Genomic DNA, 17,694 nt, shown 5'->3' on the forward strand with positions numbered 1-17,694 from the left:
TTAGTAACGCCTAGTGTGATCCCTCAGTATAATGCCTCAGTAACACCTAGTGTGATCCCTCAGTATAATGCCTTAGTAACGCCTAGTGTGATCCCTCAGTATAATGCCTCAGTAACGCCTAGTGTGATCCCTCAGTATAATGCCTTAGTAACACCTAATGTGATCCCTCAGTATAATGCCTTAGTAACGCCTAGTGTGATCCTCAGTATAATGCCTTAGTAACGCCTAGTGTGATCCCTCAGCATAATGCCTCAGTAACACCTAGTGTGATCCCTCAGTATAATGCCTTAGTAACGCCTAGTGTGATCCCTCAGTATAATGCCTTAGTAACGCCTAGTGTGATCCCTCAGTATAATGCCTCAGTAACGCCTAGTGTGATCCCTCAGTATAATGCCTTAGTAACACCTAGTGTGATCCCTCAGTATAATGCCTTAGTAACGCCTAGTGTGATCCCTCAGTATAATGCCTCAGTAACGCCTAGTGTGATCCCTCAGTATAATGCCTTAGTAACGCCTAGTGTGATCCCTCAGTATAATGCCTCAGTAACACCTAGTGTGATCCCTCAGTATAATGCCTTAGTAACGCCTAGTGTGATCCCTCAGTATAATGCCTCAGTAACACCTAGTGTGATCCCTCAGTATAATGCCTTAGTAACGCCTAGTGTGATCCCTCAGTATAATGCCTCAGTAACGCCTAGTGTGATCCCTCAGTATAATGCCTTAGTAACACCTAGTGTGATCCCTCAGTATAATGCCTTAGTAACGCCTAGTGTGATCCTCAGTATAATGCCTTAGTAACGCCTAGTGTGATCCCTCAGCATAATGCCTCAGTAACACCTAGTGTGATCCCTCAGTATAATGCCTTAGTAACGCCTAGTGTGATCCCTCAGTATAATGCCTTAGTAACGCCTAGTGTGATCCCTCAGTATAATGCCTCAGTAACGCCTAGTGTGATCCCTCAGTATAATGCCTTAGTAACACCTAGTGTGATCCCTCAGTATAATGCCTTAGTAACGCCTAGTGTGATCCCTCAGTATAATGCCTCAGTAACGCCTAGTGTGATCCCTCAGTATAATGCCTTAGTAACGCCTAGTGTGATCCCTCAGTATAATGCCTCAGTAACACCTAGTGTGATCCCTCAGTATAATGCCTTAGTAACGCCTAGTGTGATCCCTCAGTATAATGCCTCAGTAACGCCTAGTGTGATCCCTCAGTATAATGCCTTAGTAACGCCTAGTGTGATCCCTCAGTATAATGCCTCAGTAACGCCTAGTGTGATCCCTCAGTATAATGCCTTAGTAACGCCTAGTGTGATCCCTCAGTATAATGCCTCAGTAACGCCTAGTGTGATCCCTCAGTATAATGCCTTAGTAACGCCTAGTGTGATCCCTCAGTATAATGCCTCAGTAACACCTAGTGTGATCCCTCAGTATAATGCCTTAGTAACGCCTAGTGTGATCCCTCAGTATAATGCCTCAGTAACACCTAGTGTGATCCCTCAGTATAATGCCTTAGTAACACCTAGTGTGATCCCTCAGTATAATGCCTCAGTAACGCCTAGTGTGATCCCTCAGTATAATGCCTCAGTAACGCCTAGTGTGATCCCTCAGTATAATGCCTCAGTAACGCCTAGTGTGATCCCTCAGTATAATGCCTTAGTAACGCCTAGTGTGATCCCTCAATATAATGCCTCAGTAACGCCTAGTGTGATCCCTCAGTATAATGCCTTAGTAACGCCTAGTGTGATCCCTCAGTATAATGCCTTAGTAACGCCTAGTGTGATCCCTCAGTATAATGCCTTAGTAACGCCTAGTGTGATCACTCAGTATAATGCCTCAGTAACACCTAGTGTGATCCCTCAGTATAATGCCTTAGTAACGCCTAGTGTGATCCCTCAGTATAATGCCTCAGTAACACCTAGTGTGATCCCTCAGTATAATGCCTCAGTAACGCCTAGTGTGATCCCTCAGTATAATGCCTTAGTAACACCTAGTGTGATCCCTCAGTATAATGCCTCAGTAACACCTAGTGTGATCCCTCAGTATAATGCCTTAGTAACACCTAGTGTGATCCCTCAGTATAATGCCTCAGTAACACCTAGTGTGATCCCTCAGTATAATGCCTTAGTAACACCTAGTGTGATCCCTCAGTATAATGCCTCAATAACACCTAGTGTGATCCCTCAGTATAATGCCTCAGTAACGCCTAGTGTGATCCCTCAGTATAATGCCTCAGTAACACCTAGTGTGATCCCTCAGTATAATGCCTTAGTAACACCTAGTGTGATCCCTCAGTATAATGCCTCAGTAACACCTAGTGTGATCCCTCAGTATAATGCCTCAGTAACGCCTAGTGTGATCCCTCAGTATAATGCCTCAGTAACACCTAGTGTGATCCCTCAGTATAATGCCTCAGTAACACCTAGTGTGATCCCTCAGTATAATGCCTCAGTAACACCTAGTGTGATCCCTCAGTATAATGCCTCAGTAACACCTAGTGTGATCCCTCAGTATAATGCCTCAGTAACACCTAGTGTGATCCCTCAGTATAATGCCTCAGTAACGCCTAGTGTGATCCCTCAGTATAATGCCTCAGTAACACCTAGTGTGATCCCTCAGTATAATCTTCAGTACACAGTGTAAACTCACACGCTATAAGACCTCATTTACACACAAATTAAATAAATATATTTAATGTATGAAGACTTCAATAAAATATAACCATAACTGTTTATATTGTCCTGCCTCGCCACAAGATGTTACCATGGTAACAACTGTGTTACGAGTCTCACAATGGTACATTTGGAGGCTCCGAGATATTAGGTTAAGTCAGGTAATATTTGTCAGAAAACAGGACAAGTGTTTCCTAATGTGGGTCTTTGTCAGGTGACCCACAGCTGGAGCTTTTGGTCATCTGACAGAGGCCTTCCACTGGCTATTTTTTTTTTTTTATTCACCGGTATTCTCCCGGCCCGGGTCTTTTCCAAGTAGTGGTGACCCGGCCTTGGCTCCCTATCTGGGGAGTGTCTCGAGACTTAAGTCTACCATGGGAGGAGGTACAAGTACCCCCTCATCTTTGGGACCAACTGTCCCCAGGCTTAGCCACATTCCCCGCCCTCACGGGGCTCGTAGGGAGAAGCTAGGCCTCTGGTCTGCCATCTGCCCCGCCCCAAAGGGGCTCGTGGGGATGGCAGTCTTGTGAGCTGCAGGTGGTAGCAAGCTCAGGCCTCTTGTGTACTCCACTGGCTACAAAAACAATACTAGGATACCTACATGCATACACAAAAAATATGCTAAAAAATATATATATGCTAAAATACAAAACTGTTAACATAGATTTAAAATGTACAGAAGTACACAAAAAGTATTTTTATATTTCTAAATAACCATAAAAAATAAAAGTCGATTTGCATTCACGAAATTTATATAAACTCAAACATGTCTGAAAAAACTGACAAAATAAACAATAATGTGTATACAAACATATAAATCAGCATATATTTTACACATACAGATTCTGTATGTTCTGGTGAGTATATTTCTTTTGATGTGTAGGTGTATATATACATCCCAACCTGTTCACCTAGCAGTAAGTAGGTACCCGGGTGTTAGTCGACTGGTGTGGGGTCGCATCCTGGGGGGACAAAATTAACCCAAGTTGAGGGAAATGCTCTGCATAACACAGGGCTTTCTATATAGTATGTCACTGATGTCTGCTGTGGTCTGTATAAGTTGTGTCATGTAGAAATAAACGTTATTATTATTATTATTATTATTATTAGAATTATTATTTAACCTGTCCATAGTTGGGATTAAAAAAACTGACTGATGACGAGCAGGTATATATATTTCTCAGTGTATATACACTGAGGCGTATATTTCTCATTATATATACACTGAAATAATTGTTTTTGTGTATGCCTCAGTATATATACCTTGTATATAACTCTGTATATATACTAAGGTATTCCTGTATATGCACAGACATATATATATTTCAACAAATATAATGATGTATCTTATGAACCGAGAGATGTATATCTCAGAGTATACAGAGAGGTATGCATTTATCGGTGTATATTTCACGCTGCCTTTTTCAGTATATATACCTTCAGAGTTTACATTATATTTCATGATCCTCGTGCAGTGGATAGGTTTCAAACCTAACCACGTCACAGAAGATGACACAGTTAACGGCATTCGTATATTTATATAAAATAACACCAATCTATAATGGCTAGTTAATATATTCTATAAAAAACAGTTGAATACTCGTGAGAAAAATATTTTATATCAGTTTATGCTCACTTATAAGTACATGTGAAGGAAAAAAACATTTGTAGGGTTTAATACTATTTTTGTTTTATTGGGGAAACAAGAGGTAAACCAGTGTGGGTTTTATGACTGGCGGCAGCTGACCACTGTGTATGTATACTATATATATATTGGTCAATATACTATATATACTGGTCAATATACCAGATTTACTGGTCTGTATACTTAGATTAATAACAACACTGTGACTAGTCAAGGAGTCGAACCCATGCTGCTTCGGGACTAGTTGCAGTGTTGTTGTGGAAAATACATCCCCCCAGTACCAACAATACCACCAGTCCGATAACATTCTTCTTTGAAAATATACAGGGTCTAAAGCCAGCAACAAACAACAAAATACCTTTCATCCGTGGACTGCTTGCAGAGGCAAAGGCAATGTTCGCGGCTTTCACTGAGACCCACATAAAGGATCACTTGGACAACGAAATATGGATCCCAGGTTACAACCTATACAGATGTGACAGAGTGAACAGGCAAAAGAGGGGGGGGGGTTGGCCTGTATATTGCAGAGTCACTTGTTTGCACAGAACTGCTAAATGCCTCAGATGATGTAGTGGAAGTTTTAGCAGTAAAGGTCGAGAACCAAAACCTAGTCATTGTGGTAGTCTACAAGCCTCCGGATGCAACATCCCAGCAATTCCAGGAACAGCTGTTAAAAATTGACCACTGTCTGGAAAATCTTCCAGCTCCTGCACCCAAAATCTTGCTCCTGGGGGATTTCAACTTAAGGCACCTAAAATGGAGGAATATAGCAAATAATATTGTTGCAGTAATAACACCAGGAGGCAGCTCTGATGAAAACTCACACTCACACGAGCTTTTAAATCTCTGCACAAAATTCAATTTAAACCAGCAAATAATAGAGCCTACTAGACTGGAGAATACACTAGACCTCATCTTCACTAACAATGATGATCTGATAAGAAATGTCACCATATCAAAAACAATATACTCAGATCACAACATAATTGAGGTTCAGACATGTATGCGTGGAGCCCCTGACCGACATAATGAGACTAGTCACGAGGGAGCATTCACCAAATTCAACTTCAATAACAAAAACATAAAGTGGGACCAAGTAAACCAAGTCCTAACCGATATAAGCTGGGAAGATATACTCAGCAACACAGACCCCAACGTATGCCTAGAACAGATTAACCTGGTGGCACTCGATGTATGCACAAGGCTTATTCCTCTAAGAAAAAGGAGGAGTAGATGTAAAATAGAAAGAGACAGGCGCTCCCTTTACAGGCGACGGAAAAGAATAACAGAGCGGCTAAAAGAGGTCAATATATCTGAAATGCGTAGGGAGACACTGGTCAGAGAAATAGCAAGCATCGAACTTAAGCTAAAGGAAGAACTAAAAGCCATAAATGAAATCGAAAGAAACCCAAAGTATTTCTTCTCCTATGCCAAATCAAAGTCGAGAACAACATCCAGTATTGGGCCCCTACTTAAACAAGATGGGTCCTACACAGATGACAGCAAGGAAATGAGTGAGCTACTCAAGTCCCAATATGACTCAGTTTTTAGCAAGCCGCTAACCAGACTGAGAGTCGAAGATCAAAACGAATTTTTTATGAGAGAGCCACAAAATTTGGTTAACACAAGCCTATCCAATGTTATCCTGACGCCAAATAAGAGAGAGATTTCGTTCGGATTTTTAACCCCGGGGGGTTAGCCACCCAGGATAACCCAAGAAAGTCAGTGCGTCATCGAGGACTGTCTAACTTATTTCCATTGGGGTCCTTAATCTTGTCCCCCAGGATGCGACCCACACCAGTCGACTAACACCCAGGTACCTATTTGCTGCTAGGTGAACAGGACAACAGGTGTAAGGAAACGTGTCGAATGTTTCCACCCGCCGGGAATCGAACCCGGGCCCTCCGAGTGTGAAGCGGGAGCTTTAGCCACCAGGCCACCGGGCCACTTCGAACTTCGACTTCGAACAGGCGATAAATGACATGCCCATGCACTCTGCCCCAGGGACAGACTCATGGAACTCCGTGTTCATCAAGAACTGCAAGAAGCCCCTATCACGAGCCTTTTCCATCCTATGGAGAGGGAGCATGGACACGGGGGTCGTCCCACAGTTACTAAAAACAACAGACGTAGCCCCACTCCACAAAGGGGGCAGTAAAGCAACAGCAAAGAACTACAGACCGATAGCACTAACATCCCATATCATAAAAATCTTTGAAAGGGTCCTAAGAAGCAAGATCACCACCCATCTAGAGACCCATCAGTTACACAACCCAGGGCAACATGGGTTTAGAACAGGTCGCTCCTGTCTGTCTCAACTATTGGATCACTACGACAAGGTCCTAAATGCACTAGAAGATAAAAAGAATGCAGATGTAATATATACAGACTTTGCAAAAGCCTTCGACAAGTGTGACCATGGCGTAATAGCGCACAAAATGCGTGCTAAAGGGATAACAGGAAAAGTCAGTCGATGGATCTATAATTTCCTCACTAACAGAACACAGAGAGTAGTCGTCAACAGAGTAAAGTCCGAGGCAGCTACGGTGAAAAGCTCTGTTCCACAAGGCACCGTACTCGCTCCCATCTTGTTCCTCATCCTCATATCTGACATAGACAAGGATGTCAGCCACAGCACCGTGTCTTCCTTTGCAGATGACACCCGAATCTGCATGACAGTGTCTTCCATTGCAGACACTGCAAGGCTCCAGGCGGACATCAACCAAATCTTTCAGTGGGCTGCAGAAAACAATATGAAGTTCAACGATGAGAAATTTCAATTACTCAGATATGGTAAACACGAGGAAATTAAATCTTCATCAGAGTAAAAAACAAATTCTGGCCACAAAATAGAGCGAAACACCAACGTCAAAGACCTGAGAGTGATTATGTCGGAGGATCTCACCTTCAAGGACCATAACATTGTATCAATCGCATCTGCTAGAAAAATGACAGGATGGATAATGAGAACCTTCAAAACTAGGGAGGCCAAGCCCATGATGACACTCTTCAGGTCACTTGTTCTATCTAGGCTGGAATATTGCTGCACACTAACAGCACCTTTCAAGGCAGGTGAAATTGCTGACCTAGAAAATGTACAGAGAACCTTCACGGCGCACATAACGGAGATAAAACACCTCAGTTACTGGGAGCGCTTGAGGTTCCTGAACCTGTATTCCCTGGAACGCAGGCGGGAGAGATACATGATTATATACACCTGGAAAATCCTAGAGGGACTAGTACCGAACTTGCACACGAAAATCACTCACTACGAAAGCAAAAGACTTGGCAGACGATGCAACATCCCCCCAATGAAAAGCAGGGGTATCACTAGCACGTTAAGAGACCATACAATAAGTGTCAGGGGCCCGAGACTGTTCAACTGCCTCCCAGCATACATAAGGGGGATTACCAACAGACCCCTGGCAGTCTTCAAGCTGGCACTGGACAAGCACCTAAAGTCGGTTCCTGACCAGCCGGGCTGTGGCTTGTACGTTGGTTTGTGTGCAGCCAGCAGCAACAGCCTGGTTGATCAGGCTCTGATCCACCAGGAGGCCTGGTCACAGACCGGGCCGCGGGGGCGTTGACCCCCGGAACTCTCTCCAGGTAAACTCCAAGTGAACTGTATATATTTTCCAGAAATACGGTAATTTATAGGTAAATAGATGCCCTATATTGTATTTTTAAAAGAAGTATGTTATCGAAAATGGGAAACCTGCGGCTGTGGAGGGGACTCGCCATCTTGGTTTTGAATTGTACAAATGTTGGTGTAATGGGAAGAATTTTTCGTGCTCTAGAGGTTAAAATTGTGTTGACACCTCTCAAATAGGAGGCGAAATTGATGAATGTGCATTCCTGCATAACTTGAGATATCAGACGACTGGACAAGACAGCTCCAGGAACCTCAGATAAGCTCTCTAGATTTGTGTGTAATTCTGGCCAGCATTATTTTCATAGATTTAGTTAGAGTGAGGTTTTCTGAGTATGATACACATTAATCTCCAGTCAAATTGGTGAGTGATATTAAGATATATTTTCCTTCTGTTATGTAATTGTGTATATATATAACCACTTATTATTTTTAATATACAGTCCACAAAATTTATATATTTACCAGTATTCCTGGTGTATGTATATTTCATTTAATTAATAGGTCCAGAGCAACTTGTGGTTATGACAGCGGTAGGTATCGAAGGGGGACATTTTTGCGACCTAGGTGTCCCAAATTCCTACTTGTCTAAGTAACATTGATAAATAATAATTATCTTTGTTATCATTTACTGTTATGTACATAATTAGTTACATTCAGATAAATGCAATTTTCCACAGTTGTTATTGATCAATACCACTTGTTCGGGGGTACAATAATATAAAATATGCTCGTTGTACTAGTACACCAAACAGGGAGTAGAATGAAATTAGCCTAGAGTCATCCACACGATCGTATGTCCTTGGGTAGCGAGTACAACATCCAGTTCTGCTGGATGCGCTACACTTTAGGATTGTATGGTCCTGTGGATTAAGGCATCATGAGTTTTCGCCCACCATGAGGCAGGCCAAAGCAGCATGGGTTCGACTCCTTGGCTAGCGCAGTGTTGTTATTGATCAATACCACTCGTTCGTGGGTCCAATAATATACTTAGATTACTTACATTAGAAGTATTAATCCAGGTGTTATTTTATTTATCATCAGTGTGAGGGTCACAATGATGGGAAATAAAATTAAATAATTAACTAATTTACCTTATGTACTGATGTGAGATTGCTTCACCTTACAGATCTCTGGTCTGTTGTAAGAACATAAATGACGGAGCACTGAAACAGGCCTACTGGCCCATGCTAGGCAGGCCCAAGTCACCTATTGGCCTAAGCCAGTCAGGTTCAAGTCACATTCACTTAAGTGGGGAAAAGCACTACTTTTTCTAAGCAGATATATGTCTTAGGCAGATATATATTCATTCCCACCATCATCACTAGGCATGTTAGGTTCAAAATGATTTTTGCGAAATTATTGCATACATAAATTTTCGCTTGCCTTATTCGGCAAGAAGTGCGTTACTATTAAAGCCAAAATCCCAAGTTATATTCATAGAGAGACGTGATGGACTGATTATTAAATTATCTAGTACACTCTGGCCGCTGTTATCAGCAGTAACAATAGAGCAGTAGCAGGAAGGTAGTGGAGTGTGCAGGCGTGGCTGGCGGATCTGAGAGTGTTCCTGGGGCTGCTGTAGTAAGGGTAGAAGGGACCACGGATCACAACTCCAGATCCTCCACCTGATTAAAGAAAGAAATTGGTTAAAAAAAATTAGCTTGTCAGAGGAAAATGGCGAAATGTCAACCTAACAACAAATCAAATATCTTTATCAACACTATCGGATGAGAGGTCTTTGTCAGATGTTAATCCAGGGTTTACTGGATCCTGAAGGTGTTGGATCACTAGATCTTGAAGCTGTTGGATCACTAGATCTTGAAGGTGTTGGATCACTAGATCCTCGAGGTGGTGTTGTTGGATCACTAGATCCTGAAGGTGGTGTTGTTGCATCACTATATCCTGAAGGCGGTGTTACTGGATCACTAGATCCTGAAGGTGGTATTGGATCACTAGATCCTGGTTGTTAGATTAGCTATTACTCTAGTTAACAACCAAAAATCCTCACCAGCCTCCCTCAACCCAGTCAGTTCGTTGCCCTTAAAACAAGAATCGATTTTTTTCGAAGTCATTGTCACTCATGATCAGTTTACACTATAGAAATATTACTAACAATACTGTAGAAGACATGGAAAAATATAAAAGAATTTGCTTAATATCAAAACATGTGAGAGGAGGGTAAGATGTTGTAAGTAAGAGTGAAATTAATTTGTGAAAGAATATGTAAGATTGGCTGGAATTAGATTATTGTAGTTTGTAAGGTTTGTGAAACCTGTAGTTCTCAGTTCTGAAGATGGTGAAAGATGGAGGTTTAAATGGCCAAGGATGTGGTTAATATCGTTAAAGGCGTGTGAGTAAGTCACTTCGTCTGACTTTTTGGGGTATATATCCTAGTGGACAATTTGCACACGTTAGTAGGTACAATAATTGTTTAGTTAAGTGTACCTGTACCTCAGCAAACTTATGCTCACTCAGAGGATAAGTGTCGCTGCCTGATAATCTCACCCCTCGGAGGAATATCTAAAAAACTGAAATATAAATCTTACAAGTAGATATGCTCAAGGGTTCTATTAAGAACAGGATCATTATATGGGATCGAGGTCCACTCCTTCTACGAGAAGTTGTAAGGAATTAAGGTAGACTACACAGTGTTAGTGGAAGCATCACAGGTTTGTGGAGCGTAACAGGAAACTTGTAGACTAACTCATCCTGTGATGGCGGCGCTGTGCCGGCTCTGGGTAATGGGATGATGACCGCCTTCGTGGAAGGCAGTCACCACTCATGATGGAGTTGTCACGGGCACGCTGGTACCCATGTTGGGGCTCCGGCAGGGGCAACACGCTCACCACACCCTCCACCTCATCCTCTTCCTTAGCCTTCTTGGGGACGTTCTTTGGGTCTAACTGTGCCTTGGAAATGTTATGGGGCCCGCCTGTAGCTTCGCCTTGCTGCCTGGACAGGTAAAGGAGGTGCCTGAGCAGGTGAAGACGTACTCTCAGTTCAGAAACCTGGGCACTAGTGCTACCTGCTGCTGCCACCATCACCAACAACCTGCAACACAACATGTCAACTTAACTTATGCCGTGTAAAAGAAGCCTGCAAATAACATTAGTGTAGTATCTACTACCTGCTCGTGGTTCACAGACAAGTTTCCTACAATTACGAGGACAAATTTTTTGCAACATTCTCTTGAGAGCTCTACATTAAGAAAGTATCGTTGGTGTGAATGTGTGTTCACAAAAATTAACAAGAACATACAACATACTTACCAAACATGTATTAAATTCATAACTACAATTGCAATATATTTTAAGGGCGGTACAACTTTCAGTGACTCTCAGTTCTCTCACTTGACCGTGTTCCACTCTAGTGGTAGCTGTCTCACTCTCTGGTTCATATTAGAGGCTGTCACACTATGAAGATATGTGTTACACTACAGAGATGTGTTACACTACGGAGATACGTGTTACACTACGGAGATATGTATTACACTACGAAGATACGTTACATTACGGAGATATGTGTTACACTACGAAGATACGTGCCACACTACGGAGATGTGTTACACTACGGAGATAAGTGTTACACTACGGAGATATGTGTTAAACTACGGAGAGATGTGTTACACTAGTGAGATATGTGTCTCTCACTACAGCCAGAGAGAGAGAGAGGTGGGAGTGTGAGGTAAAGTGTGTGAGGTAGCAGCACTGGGGTATGACCACTTTGTGTTGAGGGCAGAAGGGTACTGCAAGGCTGCCCCACTTTGTTGCCCGCTCTGCAGAGGGGAGGAACGCCGAGGGGAGAGAGACAGGAAGGTAGGGAGCAAAAACTGTGTCTCCCTGTCATCCACCCCACTGGGTGATTTTCCTGTCATACTCCATCACCAGGGATGGAGTTCCCTCTATCAGGGCTGGGAGTTCTTCCATCAGGATGGGAATTATATTTAAATATAGACAACCATTTTAAATGTCATTTGCACAGATATGCCAGTTTATATATATATATATATATATATATATATATATATATATATATATATATATATATATATATATATATATATATATATATATATATATATATATATATATATATATATATATATATATATATATATATATATATATATCTTCTTTCAATGTACCAGCCATATCCCATCGAGGCGGGGTGGCCCAAAAGGAAAAACGAAAGTTTCTCCTTTCAAATTTAGTAATGTATTCAGGAGAAGGTGTTACTAGCCCCTTGCTCCTGGCATTTCAGTCGCCTCGTATGACACGCATGGCTTACGGAGGAAGAATTCTGTTCCACTTCCCCATGGAGAATATATATACATATATATATATATACATATATATATATATACATATATATATATATACATATATATATATATACATATATATATATACATATATATATATACATATGTCGTGCCGAATAGGCAGAACTTGCGATCTTGGCTTAAATAGCAACGCTCATCTTGCCATGTAAGACAAGCGAAAATTTGTGTATGCAATAATTTCGCCAAAATCATTCTGAACCTAACGAACAAAATATATTTCACTGTGTTTGTTTATTATTAAATTATTGTAAACAAATCTAAAATATATTTAGTTGGGTTATGGAAAATAAATTGTTCTTTTTATAATAAGGTTAGGTAAGTTTTATAAGATTCTTTTAGTGCAAAATTATAATTTTTTACATTAACATGAAAAAAATATATCTTTGAACGTATAAGAAAATTTTTTAGAGTGGACTTAATTTTAAATGAGTTCTTGCTAATTGACCAGTTTTACATATTCGGCACGACATTATACATACATAAATAAATATATATATATATATATATATATATATATATATATATATATATATATATATATATATATATATATATATATATATATATATATATATATATATATATATATATATATGGTGAGTGTACAGACTTCCTGGAGAGCGTCAAAACATTGTATTTTCCCCAGTTAATACCTCCTCGGGTGAGCCACTACGCTAAGTGCTGGAACATGTAGTGCGTGACTCCAGACCTCGTGTTCACCTTTTGTTCACCTTGTTCACCAGACGTCTTGTTCACCAGACATCTTGTTCACCAGCCGTCTTGTTCACCACACATCTTGTCCACCAGACAACTTGTCCACCAGACATCTGGTTCACCAGAGCTCTTGTAAATGTTTGATCCAAGGAAGGGTAAGTACCTCCGATTCCTTTGGACGAGAGTGCCTCTCTCTGAAGACTGCGACCCTCCATAGAATATGCCAAGGACACAGGATATATACACCCATAAAATACATCAAGGAGTATATACACCCATAAAATACACCAAGGACACAGGGTATATACATTCATAGAATATAACCAGATATCTTGTTCACCAGACAACTTGTCCACCAGACATCTGGTTCATCAGCCGTCTTGTTCACCAGACATCTTGTCCACCAGACAACTTGTCCACCAGACATCTGGTTCACCAGAGCTCTTGTAAAGGTTTGATCCAAGGAAGGGTAAGTACCTCCGATTCCTTTGGACGAGAGTGCCTCTCTCTGAAGACTGCGACCCTCCATAGAATATGCCAAGGACACAGGATATATACACCCATAAAATACATCAAGGAGTATATACACCCATAAAATACACCAAGGACACAGGGTATATACATTCATAGAATATAACAAGGACACAGGGTATATACACCCATAAAATACACCAAGGACACAGGGTATATACACAGATAGCCAAGTGTGTCTCAACATTTATATAAGAACATAAGAACGAAGGAACACTGCAATAGGCCTACGGGCCCACACAAGGCAGGTCCTTATCAAAACCACCACTACCCGAAGCTGCCCAAGAATTTACTCCCGTACCCACGACACCAGCCCCTCCCACTCACATGTTTGTCCAATCTCTTCTTAAAACTACCCAGGGTCCTAGCCTTGATTACCCAACTCGGAAGATTGTTCCACGCGTCGACCACTGATTGAAAACCAGTACTTACTTATGTCCTTTCTAAATCTAATTTTATCCAACTTAAGTCTGTTATTCCTGTTAGTTTTTAGTTTAATATGTTTATTATGCACCCCATACCCATCCTGTGGGCGGTAGTCAAAAGATTACAGAGGTACATAATTGGTCCAGGGACTGGACTCCAAAGTTTTGATAGCTGAGCAAGTTACAATGGTAATGAACTAGATCTGGTCATAATCATGACCAAGTTACAAAGGTAATGAGCTCCAGGTAGAGCTGGTCACACTCATGAATAATTGCAAAGGTAATGAATCATAAACACATTAATCATGAGAATTTACAAAGGTAATGAGCTCCAGGTAGAGCTGGTCAAAATCATGACAAGTTTCAAAGGTAATGAATGATAAACACGTTATCACACGATTACAATCATAGACAAATTACAGAGTAATGATCAGTTAACAAACATAGGAGGGAATTCATCCATTGCCCCAACAACAGATGCTGTTGAACATTAAAATGGTATAAAATACCGACAGGTTGTTAGGTAAGACACATATGCAACAGTTAGGTATCTTTATTTCGAAACGTTTCGCCTACACAGTAGGCTTCTTCAGTCGAGTACAGAAAAGTTGATAGAAGCAGAAGATACTTGAAGACGATGTAATCATTCCATCACCCTTAAAGTTTTGAGGTGGTCAGTCCCTCAGTCTGGAGAAGAGCATTGTTCCATAGTATGAAACAATATGGAGATGAAGTGACAGGATGGAGCCTTATATAGCGCCAAGAGGTGAGACGTAGGTCACTAGAAGAGGTAAGAACTCAGATGTTGGGAGGTCAGGTCCCTCTCAAATCCAGCCGTTCTCACTAGTTAGGTAAGACACATATGCAACAGTTAGGTATCTTTATTTCGAAACGTTTCGCCTACACAGTAGGCTTCTTCAGTCGAGTACAGAAAAGTTGATTCTATCAACTTTTCTGTACTCGACTGATTCTATCAACTTTTCTGTACTCGACTGAAGAAGCCTACTGTGTAGGCGAAACGTTTCGAAATAAAGATACCTAACTGTTGCATATGTGTCTTACCTGGAGTTTACCTGGAGAGAGTTCCGGGGGTCAACGCCCCCGCGGCCCGGTCTGTGACCAGGCCTCCTGGTGGATCAGAGCCTGATCAACCAGGCTGTTACTGCTGGCTGCACGCAAACCAACGTACGAGCCACAGCCCGGCTGATCAGGAACTGACTTTAGGTGCTTGTCCAGTGCCAGCTTGAAGACTGCCAGGGGTCTGTTGGTAATCCCCCTTACGTGTGCTGGGAGGCAGTTGAACAGTCTCGGGCCCCTGACACTTATTGTATGGTCTCTTAACGTGCTAGTGACACCCCTGCTTTTCATTGGGGGGATGTTGCATCGTCTGCCAAGTCTTTTGCTTTCGTAGTGAGTGATTTTCGTGTGCAAGTTCGGTACTAGTCCCTCTAGGATTTTCCAGGTGTATATAATCATGTATCTCTCCCTCCTGCGTTCCAGGGAATACAAGTTTAGGAACCTCAAGCGCTCCCAGTAATTGAGGTGTTTTATCTCCGTTATGCGCGCCGTGAAAGTTCTCTGTACATTTTCTAGGTCGGCAATTTCACCTGCCTTGAAAGGTGCTGTTAGTGTGCAGCAATATTCCAGCCTAGATAGAACAAGTGACCTGAAGAGTGTCATCATGGGTTTGGCCTCCCTAGTTTTGAAGGTTCTCATTATCCATCCTGTCATTTTTCTAGCAGATGCGATTGATACAATGCTATGGTCCTTGAAGGTGAGATCCTCCGACATGATCACTCCCAGGTCTTTGACGTTGGTGTTTCGCTCTATTTTGTGGCCAGAATTTGTTTTGTACTCTGATGAAGATTTAATTTCCTCATGTTTACCATATCTGAGTAATTGAAATTTCTCATCGTTGAACTTCATATTGTTTTCTGCAGCCCACTGAAAGATTTGGTTGATGTCCGCCTGGAGCCTTGCAGTGTCTGCAATGGAAGACACTGTCATGCAAATTCGGGTGTCATCTGCAAAGGAAGACACGGTGCTGTGGCTGACATCCTTGTCTATGTCGGATATGAGGATGAGGAACAAGATGGGAGCGAGTACTGTGCCTTGTGGAACAGAGCTTTTCACCGTAGCTGCCTCGGACTTTACTCTGTTGACGACTACTCTCTGTGTTCTGTTAGTGAGGAAATTATAGATCCATCGACCGACTTTTCCTGTTATTCCTTTAGCACGCATTTTGTGCGCTATTACGCCATGGTCACACTTGTCGAAGGCTTTTGCAAAGTCTGTATATATTACATCTGCATTCTTTTTGTCTTCTAGTGCATTTAGGACCTTGTCGTAGTGATCCAATAGTTGAGACAGACAGGAGCGACCTGTTCTAAACCCATGTTGCCCTGGGTTGTGTAACTGATGGGTTTCTAGATGGGTGGTGATCTTGCTTCTTAGGACCCTTTCAAAGATTTTTATGATATGGGATGTTAGTGCTATTGGTCTGTAGTTCTTTGCTGTTGCTTTACTGCCCCCTTTGTGGAGTGGGGCTATGTCTGTTGTTTTTAGTAACTGTGGGACGACCCCCGTGTCCATGCTCCCTCTCCATAGGATGGAAAAGGCTCGTGATAGGGGCTTCTTGCAGTTCTTGATGAACACAGAGTTCCATGAGTCTGGCCCTGGGGCAGAGTGCATGGGCATGTCATTTATCGCCTGTTCGAAGTCATTTGGCGTCAGGATAACATCGGATAGGCTTGTGTTAATCAAATTTTGTGGCTCTCTCATAAAAAATTCATTTTGATCTTCGACTCTCAGTCTGGTTAGCGGCTTGCTAAAAACTGAGTCATACTGGGACTTGAGTAGCTCACTCATTTCCTTGCTGTCATCTGTGTAGGACCCATCTTGTTTAAGTAGGGGCCCAATACTGGACGTTGTTCTCGATTTTGATTTGGCATAGGAGAAGAAATACTTTGGGTTTCTTTCGATTTCATTTATGGCTTTTAGTTCTTCCTGCGATTCCTGACTCCTAAAGGATTCTTTTAGCTTAAGTTCGATGCTTGCTATTTCTCTGACCAGTGTCTCCCTACGCATTTCAGATATATTGACCTCTTTTAGCCGCTCTGTTATTCTTTTCCGTCGCCTGTAAAGGGAGCGCCTGTCTCTTTCTATTTTACATCTACTCCTCCTTTTTCTTAGAGGAATAAGCCTTGTGCAAACATCGAGTGCCACCGAGTTAATCTGTTCTAGGCATAAGTTGGGGTCTGTGTTGCTTAGTACATCTTCCCAGCTTATATCGGTTAGGAATTGGTTTACTTGGTCCCACTTTATGTTTTTGTTATTGAAGTTGAATTTGGTGAATGCTCCCTCGTGACTAGTCTCATTATGTCGGTCTGGGGCTCCATGCATACATGTCTGAACCTCGATTATGTTGTGATCTGAGTATATTGTTTTTGATATGGTGACATTTCTTATCAGATCATCATTGTTAGTGAAGATGAGGTCTAGTGTATTCTCCAGTCTAGTAGGCTCTATTATTTGCTGGTTTAGATTGAATTTTGTGCAGAGATTTAAAAGCTCGTGTGAGTGTGAGTTTTCATCAGAGCTGCCTCCTGGTGTTATTACTGCAACAATATTATTTGCTATATTCCTCCATTTTAGGTGCCTTAAGTTGAAATCCCCCAGGAGCAAGATGTTGGGTGCAGGAGCTGGAAGATTTTCC

The 17,694-nt window shown here is 41.7% G+C and overlaps 1 protein-coding gene across 1 annotated transcript; it reads right to left on the bottom strand.

Moving 5' to 3' along the window:
- Positions 1-9,292: 9,292 nt before the first annotated feature.
- LOC138853726 (uncharacterized) lies at positions 9,293-11,675 on the bottom strand. Its single transcript, XM_070092032.1, has 3 exons — positions 11,237-11,675; positions 10,672-11,018; positions 9,293-9,592 (listed from the first exon to the last, which is right to left on the bottom strand). Exons 1-3 carry the CDS (start codon positions 11,254-11,256, stop codon positions 9,438-9,440), a joined length of 522 nt encoding a protein of 173 aa, XP_069948133.1. The 5' UTR covers positions 11,257-11,675; the 3' UTR covers positions 9,293-9,437.
- Between the last annotated feature and the right edge of the window lie 6,019 nt (positions 11,676-17,694).

This window comes from Cherax quadricarinatus, chromosome 38 (assembly GCF_038502225.1).
Source record: "Cherax quadricarinatus isolate ZL_2023a chromosome 38, ASM3850222v1, whole genome shotgun sequence".
In the NCBI taxonomy this organism is placed as follows: domain Eukaryota; kingdom Metazoa; phylum Arthropoda; class Malacostraca; order Decapoda; family Parastacidae; genus Cherax; species Cherax quadricarinatus.